The 11,038-nt window shown below is 42.8% G+C and overlaps 1 protein-coding gene across 6 annotated transcripts in view; it reads left to right on the top strand.

Moving 5' to 3' along the window:
* Positions 1 to 1,181: 1,181 nt before the first annotated feature.
* The window catches only part of FAM124A (family with sequence similarity 124 member A), a 43,771-nt gene continuing 33,914 nt past the window's right edge, over positions 1,182 to 11,038 (top strand). For all 6 annotated transcript variants that reach the window (XR_003528460.1, XR_003528463.1, XM_027648255.1 and 3 more), the window contains exon 1: positions 1,182 to 1,310. Coding sequence is in view for 4 of the 6 variants with exons in the window: in XM_027648255.1 (XP_027504056.1) it covers positions 1,252 to 1,310 (59 nt within the window). In the remaining 2 variants the exon portion in view is untranslated. The remainder of the gene's footprint in view (positions 1,311 to 11,038) is intronic.

Genomic DNA, 11,038 nt, shown 5'->3' with positions numbered 1-11,038 from the left:
ATCTTTTTATTCAAAAACTTTTTATTCATTTTTTTAACTTCTGATCACTTTCTGCAAGTGGCCATCTCCTGCAGCTGCTAGAAATTTGGTAGTTGTTAGATATTTTTGAAGAGAAAATTCCAATTCATCACAGCATTTTCCACAACACATTAATGGAAGAGGTTTCCAGTTGTGGGGTAGATTTAATTATCCCACAATATCTAGATTGTAGGGAGCACAGAGCACCCCATGCCAGTTTTGTGCTGGAAGCTGATTCAGAAGAGACAGAGAGCCGGTATCCCAGCTTGGAGAGACAAGGTAACAAATCAGTTCTACCACCTCCTCTTGTAAAATCTGCCACAGTCTGAATGAGCAGATTAAGGGAAGACTGATTTATTTTTTTTTTAGCTGAGCAAGATCTTGGTTCACACTTACATGGGTGGATATTTGTATTTATGCAAGTGATGGAGAAAGAGAGGTGTTCATCTCCAAATACAAAACAAGCAGGCATGTACGACATAAACAGAATATGGGAGCTCAACCACAACTTTTCCCTGCATTCTCATGTTATTGACAATACCAGTCAGCTGTCCTTACATCAGCATTTCTTCACAGGCAGCATTCAAAATGCTCCTTTTGCACCATTACAGAAACTCTGTGATTTGAAAACCATCCCCTGCCCAGTTTTGTGTGTAATTTCAAAATTATTGTATTCAATGTAATGAGCAAGTGCCAGGCAGCACTGAAGGAGGGAGACTGGAGAAAGCTCAGCACAGTGAAAGATTTCAAATTAAAAGGCTGTAACAGCGAAATGTTCCAAAACCGGACGGGTAGTGAGGACGTCGGTACGCCCAACAGACTCTCTGAACTTGCGCTGAATATGGGGCACCGCACCTTTAGCCCACCTTCCAACTGGAAACGCGAAAGTGATAGAGTGGAGGTGCTGAAGTAGTTTCTGAAATACGAGCCCCTAAACCCCGTGTCCACGCGTGGATGAAAGGTCTTCTCTGCGGACCGGGAGTGCTTCGAGGGGAGCGAGCGAGGCGGGCGCTGCCTTCCCCTCGGAGCGGGTGGCGGGAGGGCGGTGGCAGCGGGGCGGGGAAGGGGAGGCCGGGCCGGAGGAGCGGCCCCGAGCCCCGGGCGGGCCGGCCTGTGGCGGCGGCGGGCGCTGCCTTTCACACTCGGCGAGCGGCGGCGGCAGAGGCGGTCGCGGCAGCCGCCGCTCCCAGCGGGAGGGCAGGCTGGAGCCCTCTCCACCGTGCCGCCGCCGCCATGGAGAAACAGCCCGGCGGCGAGGACGACTGCGTGGACTCGGGAGCGGAGACGGGCGGGTGAGTCGCACCTGCCCCCGGCCCGGGGGCGCGGCGGGGCTCCCGCGCAGGCCGCGGGGCTGCACTTGTTGCGGGCGGCCGCCGCTGAACGCGTCCCGGCAGCGGCGGGGCTGGGGCGGCGAATTCCAGTGCCCGGCGCGGCTGCCCCCCTACAGCGGGGGCCTGCGCCCCTGCACCATCTCCTCGCCTCCCTTCCCCTCCCTTCCCCTCCCGGGGCTGGGGGTCGGCTGTGACCCCGCGGGGAGCGCGCCTGCCGCGGGGCATCACGCTGCTGGGGCAGCCCCGGGGAGTTCGCATACCCTTTCGGTGGAGGTCCCCACCGCCCTCTTGCTACACATGGGGAGGAAGACGCAAAGAGATCGTGGCCGTGGGCTTTAAGCTTGAGCTCCAAAGCACGTTGTGCTGCCTCAGTTGTGAGGCCCAGCGGGCTGTAGACACACTGGTTAGGGCTTGATGCCCCACCATCCCTGTATCCTAGGGATAGTGCGGCTGGAAGCATGCCCAGGTACCTGTACTGTTCTTCAGGCGGTGACACCCAGACAGCATCAGGCAAAGAGAGCTGACTCCTTAGAAGGACCATTAGAGAGCCACCTGAAAAGCAAGTTAGATTTGTAGGCTTCCTGAAATTGAGTTGCTTCTGTCATGATACTCATCATGATACTTGTCATGATACTCATAATTTTGAGTAAACTTTGCTTATAGTGTCATATCAGAATCAAGGAGAAAGACTTTTTTTCTGACTTCATGACCCTACTGCCAGAGGTGTGCTATGTTTGTTAGTTGGATTGCTTCTCCTAAGTTCATGGAGCTGCAAGTGTGATCCGTGGCGTCTGCTATTCAGCTTGCACCTTCAGCCCATCTCTGCTGGAGAGAGAGGAAAGTGCTTTCCAGCCCGTCCTACATGCTGCTGCCATGGCATCTTGTCAGGAATGGCAACAAGCCTTTGCTCCTTCTCTGTCTCCAGATGAGCAAAAGAAGGTTGCATGCTCCTGTTAAGGTTGTTCTTTCCCGAGTCTTCATTCTCCTCCCTTCTTGCTCTCCCAGTTGTTATTCTCCAACTTCTTGTCTCATGTATCTCCCTTGGCCTCTAATCTAACTGTTGCAAAACTGTAAAGCTAATTCTCTATACAGTGGTATCAGGAGCACAGTACTAAAACCGAAGTAGCAATATTACAAATAAAAAACAAAAAGGTGAAAATTGAATGTGGTAATTTTTTTCATATATCCAGTTATTACTTCAAATTCTTTTTTAATCTCTTATGTAGTCTAAGGACTTTTTCCATAACTTTGTATTGTGGGCACACCTAATGATGAAAGTCATGTGACATGAACTTAAAGGAAAAAATCCAGGCCAATTTTCCAAATATTGATTAGTCTCCTTTGGGGAACCTGGTTAAAAGGAAGACAAAGTAATCAGTGAACTCTCGGCCAGTTCAAAGCTCAAAAAACCCTTATGGGTCAAGTCACTCTTAATTTGCTGTGTTTACCTTTAATAGAAAAACCTCGGTTTCCTTGGGACAGGCACTTGGAAGGATTTGACCCAGCTGGTAACATTAGCCTTTAGACCTCAGTGGCCAGCATGACAGCTGCTTGTGCCTGGCGTTGATGAGATGCTAAAGCTGATGATTTTATGAAGCATCTCTCTCCCATGCTTGACATTGGAAACTGGAGGTTGGTGTTAGAGTCTGTCTGAGGAATTTGAACAGGGACATATGGCAATTAATAATTGCAGTGTTTTGCGCTGATGTTTATTTTGAAAAGCAGTGGGTCTCTGCATTTCAATTATTATTTTTAGTTCTGTTTAGCAGCTATTTAACTCTGATAAACACATTGCGTATGTCTCTTTCACAATGTTTATATTTCAGCTTTCTCACCAAACCAACTGTTCACAACACTTGCTTTTCCCTCTTACCAGAAGATCTGCTATTTGCTTTGTCTCAGTCCCCTCACAGCTATTGCTAAATTGAGGTCTTTTCCTTTTTCTCCAGTTACTCAATGGTTAAAAAAAAAGTAACTGTTTTGAAGTTCAGCTATCATGCTCTGAAAGTATAAGGAGAAACAACTGTCAGAGTAATTCAGTAACAGTTTTATGTCGAGTGGTCCCTTTCTGTCACTCGGGGAACAATAGTGGATAGTGACTCTAGTAAATCCAGGCACTGCAAGCCCTTGTCATCTCAATGGTTGTGTGTAATGATGTGTGAGCTCTAATATAGAGCCTGTGCTGCTGAAGCTGCTTACAGCAGCTACCAAATTGAACATATCAAGTACTCCACAGGGCATATGTTGCTTGAGGTTTTGTTGTGGCTGCCAGCCACAAAAGCAGGCAAAACTCTGTGCTAAAGGCAAGATTAATTACAATTTGAAGACTTCATTTTCCTCATCCGTTGGAAAATACGTTCCTCCTACTGCATTTGCCTTGGTAAATAGGGTTGGCAAAGAGTCTAATGAACAAAAATAGCATAATTTCAGTTCCTGAATCCAATAAGAATGGATTGAGCTGGTGTTGTCAAGTACCTAAATAAAGGGTGTAGAACATATAAGCCAATTAGTTTATATTGGCTATTTATTAATGAGATTTGAAATTGTTTGTCCATCCTTGGCCTGAGAGACTCTGCATGTACAAATTGTATCTTCTTGGGAAATGTATTTTTGAGGGGATTTAGTATAAAAACCTAATTTCATCTGCTACTGAAAACTTGTAGCCCCAAAGTATGGGGGATAGAGCTTTCTCTGGTAATAATTTTAGTAGTGGATTTGTATTATAAAACATGACATTTTAGGAATATTAGAATAGTCTTTCTTTGGACTTGTATTAGAAAGTGAACAGGGAAGAAAAACAAGTGGAAGAAAGACGTTAAAGAGAAATATGTAAGTTTACAGAATTGTAGTTAACTGGGAAAGAAAACCAAACAAACGAGGAAAAAAATACTGAGTTACTTAAAATTAATTGTAGAAATCTGAATTTTAAAATTTTCTTCATTTTACAAGCCATGCAAATGCAGTCATTTCACTCTTTAGAAAAGAGCAAAGGGGTTTGAGGGCTAAAACACCCAAGACAACAAACTAAGACAATTTTTGAAGTTGTTAGGTGTGGCTAATTTTGAAGCAGATTCTTGCTACCACTAATATCGAGCGCAAAGCATCTGCTGAATTCACTGTATTCAGGACTGATATCCCAAGTGATGCATAATGAATATAGAAAATGGGTATTTTCTCAGTTCTAAAGTTCTTAATTTTTTATTCCTGAACTTTTATTGGCTTGTGTTAATTGTGTTCAAGGATTGCTTCTATAGGAATGCTCTCTCCTGTTTATCAAGCATACATGCATTAACTGAGCATAACACTTCAGTAAGATAGCTGACATTAATGAAGATTTCAGCATATGTGACAATTCCCAGCAGAAATTTACTTGTTCACTTAAACAGCTGTAAGAGCCTAGGCCTTAAAAGGTTCACACTTTAATCATTAGCTTACTTATTGTCTCAAATTTTGCCTAAATACATAGGTTTTTTTCTTCACTTTAAAGTCATTTAAATTTTTCAGAAGTTGTAACTTTTAATTTATTTGAATTTGCAATTTTCCACTTATATTTCCATTACTCTTTGGTTACAGCTAATACTCATGGTGCTTGTTCCCTCCTTTAGGTTTTCTTCTGTGTTTCTATTCCTCAAATTAATTTTGCAGAGATTATGTTAATTTTTTGACTGTGCTATATTTGTTTGTTGGTTTTCCTTATGGCTCTCACTAGCTGTATGTGTGATCCTGGCCAAATTGCAAATTATTTGAACCTCTGTTAGCTTATCTCTTAAGCAGATTTTAAAAATCCTTTATTTGTTGCAGCTCTCTAAAATGTGTGAGATTCTAAAGCAGAAAATACAATTGTTAATAGAAGATAAGGAAGCCTATTAAAAAAAAAGGTGTTCCTTACTTAAAGGTAAAATACTAAGAATACTGTATTGTGTGTCCTCAGTCAGAATGGGTTGATAAATTATCAAATGAATAGTGGAATGGTTGGGATGAGAGGTTGTTTTCATGTCTCGTGTTTCTAGCTTAAGGGGATTCAACATTATGACTTTGTCATGTGTATAGTGGTCCTTCAAAATGACATGTCAGTCTCTTGTCACATATTTCATCCATCTATGAGAAACTCTCAGGAACACAAACCAAGGCCCCTTTTTTTTCAAGGCCTATTTTTACCTTGGGGCTTCTTTTGTTTTTTGCTGAGACTTTCACTTTATGTAGACACATCAGTCTAGATATGTCATGGTACTGAACTTGTCTCTGATTTGACATTGGAATAATGTAAAGTTGAGCTGCTTGTCACAAATTGTGTTTGAAGCACCATTTCTAACCAGATTTACTCACTGGAGTGAGGCTGTTTGGTTGAACCTCAGGGCAGGCATACCTGCTAGTGCCTGGCACTGGGGCTAGACTCTGAAAGCAAGGTTGAAACAGACTTTAAATCACATTCTGGTGGCCATGGGCTCTGTGCTGACACCCCTGATGGCTAGGTCCCAGCAAGCAGTGAGGTTCACTGCAGCGGTGTGTATGTTTGATGTTTGGTATAAATTAGGCTTCTTCTGTTGCTAATTAAGAGAACAAGGACTTCGGGAAGATGACCGAGCCTGGCTTTGCATATGTAGATACATGACACCTGATCTGTCCCTCTGAGAATACTCTGTGAATGGGTGGTGAGCAGAGTGTGTAGGCAGGTGTGTTCACTAAAGCACAGAGTGGTCCTGCCTCATCAGATGCTTTTTGGAAGATTACAAACAACCTTTCATTCTTATATGATAATGATGGTGATGTCTCTCTTGTGGAGTCACAAACATTACTGCTGGTAATAAGCTCCTGAGTGTAATGGTTAGACCTGCATGATGGGAATCCGTCATCTGACTTTATCATTCTACTAGAATTCTAGAGCAAGGATTTTGAGACAAGTGGTTCTGAGTTATTCCATTTCAGTCATCTTGATTACACGAGTAGAAGTACAATGAAGGTAAGAGATTTGCATTGGACTGGTATTAGTGAAGCAGATTGTAATCCAACCTACAGGAATTTGGTGAGAAGAAACCCAAGGCAGAGCTACAACGTCAAATCTTCTAACTTGTGCACAGGGCTTTAACTGCTATTAAATACTCCCATATACCCTCTGGAGTACTTTGTGAGGAGGGAAGGCAAAGAAGCTGTTAAATATAGCTCTTAATATGTAACAGTGAAATCTGCAACAACTCTATGTAGAGAAGACATGGGAAACGTGAATCCAGCAGATGCCGTTCCATCAGTCCTAGGCAAGTGAAGGATGCAGACAGCAGAAGAGTTGTAAACTTTCCACTATTTTATTTTGGAGGGGTAGGATTAGGAGCCCTGCTAATGGAGACCATGGGCATATTGGGGTGTAGTATTATGTTAGAATTACTTGAGATCTGTTTGTTTTACACAGCAAACTGCCTTGTGGAAATGCTGCATGGTTCAGAAACCTTAGTTCCAGCCAGTGCATTAAACAGCATGTAGGGATGTCCCTGAGCACCAGGACAGAATTGTCCATATTGTTGAATACTTAAAAGGGTTGATGGCATCAGTTTGGATGGGCCCATCTAGCTCTCTCCCATATCATTCCTGGGTGTGTTTTACCATGGGCCAGGGACTTGTTTTGCCACGTTACCGTGGTTCAGGGATCGTTCCCAGCAGGCCACTCACCAGTATGTTTTGGGAGGCAAGAGGTTTTAATGGTACAGGTGCAGACTGTTTCGTGGCAGTTGGCCTTGGTCCCAGACAGTTCTCTTGGGAATATTTGTTTATTAACATAGCTGTCAGTGCTGTATGTCTTAACGTGATGCTGTGCCACAGCTGATCAGTGTGCCAAAGAAACACAAGCACAGAGCAATGCTGACGTAGCTACATTGCTTGTGTGATTCAGAGCTGTAATATAGCCATGTTTCTTACCCAAAGAAACAGTGTTACTGTACTCAATAACTGCAAGCTGCACTAGCAGCTACTTACTGGTATTCCCTGAGATGTTTCCCTCTCTTGGGTATTTTCTCTGTATCACAAATCAGCAATGAGCAGTGCACGTACATCTCAGAGGATTGCTGGGGATCTTTTGTGCTCCTGATGCTATTACCCTCTCTGATAGCACATAGTTGTCATCTTTCAATGGCACTAATGGGAATCGAGGTCCCACCTTTATCTCAAGCTTCTACATTCCTATTTTAGTGTCTTTTGACATCTTCACAGCTCCTCTTTGCTGGTGGACTGCTCATTGAGGACAAATTCTTTGCTGACTGGTGTGTTTTTTGACTGATCAATGAGCCTTCCTTTTCACTACCTCACACTGTTTCAATACCCTTTTTGATAATTTTTATTTTTCTCATTATGTGCCTATAAAAGGAATAGTCCTCTGTTTGTTCAGTTTCTGTCCTGAATGTCTCTTTCCTTTTATTTATAATCTAACATCTCTCAGAGGAAATAGCTTGCTGCAAGACCATATAATTAGCCTGGAACCTCTGAGCCCCAGTATGGCCCCCATCTGTCACCATTAAAGACCATGAGTGTTTTACTCTTTAAGTTATCCTAATGGGAAATTCCTCTTCCAAGGGAACTGATAGAAGCTGATACTTGGGATGTTTAAGCAGGAATGCAAAGAACAGGAAGGAACATAGTTTGATGTCCAGAGAGCCTATATGCCCCAGGTTTTAGACATGTGATAAAGGGTCCTACATTAGGAATGCTGGTTTTGTCGCCTTCTTCACTAGACACAGCTAGGGAGACACACTTCAGACCTCTCCTTTTATTGACAATAGAGGTAGCTTAGTGAGGGTGCAGTCCTCATTTCAGTGTCTGAGGCTGACGTGTGCCTTTGAGCTTAATTATCCTTTTTTTTTTAATTATGTGTATGTCAGTTATGCAACAAGCATGAATTAAATATTAGGTTGAACAATATTAGAATTACAAAAAAAAAAATTCTAAAGCCTATTAAAATGTGTCTGTGCAATTAGTCTCCAAGCACACTATTGTCTCCTCCTTTCTCACTCCCCATCTTTTTATTTTTCCTCTTGTCTCATTTTTCAAGACCTTCATGTAAGGACTGCTTCTCCCTCAGTTCAGGACTCATTAGTTCTCCATGTCCTATAATGTGCCTGCAGCACTTTGGGATAATAAAATAACAGTGTGAAGTAATAGAATGCTGCTACTACTTGCAATAAGCAAAAGGCAAAATGTTGTCTCGCTTCTATCTGAAATACAAGCAGTGCAGGCTCATTTTGAATTAGCTGCCAACTGCTGAACACAGATACATTGAAGGACAGCCCCAGGCTGTTTTGAAACAGAAGTGCAGAGTAAATGAATCCTTGCTTGGGATGCTTGGAGGCAGCTGGATGCATATTGCTTGCCTCTAGGCTTATGAGGAGTGACATGTTACACAGTTTTCACACCCTTCCAAATATACATGGTGCCAAATGACACTGACGTGACTTGCTGCTGAAAATACTATGCAGTTTTATGGCCTGCATAGCACCTTAGCCAGCTCCTGGGATCACTTCCCCTTGGCCCCTGCCCAGCGCTGGACCAGTGATGTGTGTACGTTGCCCAGCAGTAGGAAGAAGCAGGTCTCCTCTGCTCATGTTGATGTGTTAAAAAGATAAATTACTTGTTAGTAGAATTGGCTTGTTAAGCATTGAGACTTGACATGCTTCAGTGATATCCAACCTAGGGGAAGGTTAGCAAAGCTTGGGGAGAGGGATTTACTGCTGATAGTGGGCACAAAGAATGCAGAATTTGTGGGCCACAAGGACATTTAGCAGAACTCCCAAGATAAGGAAGAAACTAACAAAGCCAACTCAGCAACTGTGAAGAAATGAGGAGATTGTGAGCAGCAACTCACAGCCCACTGAGTCAAGAAACCCACCTGAGCATGTGGACTAATTAGCATGAGATGTGAGAGAATCATTAACCAATAGAAGGTAGAATACTAATCAATAAGAGAACTCTGTGACTTGTAGCCAATGAACAGTGATTTCTTTGTTTACTACTATGTATAAACGGTGTAAAGTTTTGATGATTGGGAAGCCAGCCCATTGCGGGTTACCACCAGCTGCTACTTTGTGCAAATGAGAAGAAATGGAAATACCTTGTCTTCGTGTGTAAATTGGTGCTGTGCACCAGGCAGCGAGCCTACATTTGGGACAACAATGTTATTACTGCCTCTGCCTTTCTCAGCTACACCGGAGGCTATTGGTTGAGGGATGGCACTTTATTCATGGAGGAGGTGCTGTGTAACAGGTATTCATGGGTGACTGATAGTGGCTACTAATGGCCTAATCCTGTGGTCTCTGCCAGTGTGGCAAAGATGTTTGCTTGCTCCCTGGCATTATCACAGTGGCTGGGGGTACAGGATTAGCAAAGGAGAGTGAGTGAGGGAGAGCTGCAAGCCCCCATCAGCAACTCTCTCCCCAGCATTGCCCATATCTTTTCTGAAAGTTAGGATAACCTCATGGTACTTGATGTTATTAGTGGATCTTTTTTCTTGAGTATTGTGGAAAATTCAGATTGTGTCATCTTTCACTGATCCAGCAGGCTTGGCAAAAAGATTTGGTCTTGTGATCTTTCTCACTCAAACCACCAGTCTTGGCATCTGATCTGCAGAATACTGAGTGCTAAGCACAGAGCTGTGAAATATGGGGATGACTGTAAATTGCTTTGTTTCTTCTGCAGAGATGTGTCCATATTAAAATCAAAAACAGATACTATAGCTATGTGGGATTGATTGTCCTTTATTCTCTTGGATGCCTGAGAGCCTAGAGCATGAAGGTATCCTGAGAATATGCTTAGATGGTATCCACTTCCGCAGAAATATCTTAGGAGTCAAGGCTCATATGATTTCGTTAACTTAAAGAAATGTTGCAAACTTGATGCAACTATTATATAAAAACAAGCATTTAGGTTTGAATCCAAGAACTGTGTTACAGCTCCCCGAGCACTTTAACTGTTGTTTTCAGGGCACCACAGGGCATAAGTGTGAAATGTTAATTGTGGCAGAGTGCTCTGGAGAGTGGGGTCTGTTTTGAGGACACAGCAACTGGGAGGGTGGAGGCTGTGTGACTGTGAACTCCAAGCCGAAACACCCAGAAGTCGTAGGTAGGGTCTCAGAAGTGGAGTTTTTTTATTAATTTTTTTAGTATTCAGTGATGGTGTATTTTATTTACCTTTAGTGTTTCTGAATCTTCAGGACATAAATGGGCTATGCCTTAATCAGCCCAGAATGGGGTTTTCAGGAGATTGGGGTTATTGCAGCTGAAAAATTAATTACACTATTGCTCAAAATACTTAACTGCTCTAACTTTATCATAGGTAATCCAGTATGCACTGAACTAGAACCAATGGTTGCATAGTTTTATTGAGAGATGTCTTGAGGAGGAAAATGGTTTCCTAAAGCAAAAAGCTTTGTCATCTAAATGTTTGTATTTTAGCACTTCTTTTTTTTCTCTTCCCTACCATTTGGGACCAAAGAACTATAAAATTCTGCTCTTCAAATTGAGTTCTCTTAAAAAAAAATGAAAAAAAAAGTCTACAAAGGAGCATTTAGAGATCGTAAAGCAAGAAAGGTGAGGAGCTGAGTCAAAGTCTAGTAAGATTTCTAGTCCTGACCTGTGTCTGAATCAGACTATTTTTTCCTTGTAGAGAGCCTTCTGAGCTTTAATTTTAACACCTAAAGTTAGGTAGCATGAATG

The sequence above is a fragment of the Corapipo altera genome, unplaced genomic scaffold, assembly GCF_003945725.1.
Source record: "Corapipo altera isolate COAL_440 unplaced genomic scaffold, ASM394572v1 0, whole genome shotgun sequence".
Classification (NCBI taxonomy): Eukaryota; Metazoa; Chordata; class Aves; order Passeriformes; family Pipridae; genus Corapipo; species Corapipo altera.
Note: the sequence above shows the minus strand (reverse complement) of the source record. Positions and strands in the feature narration are given on the sequence as shown.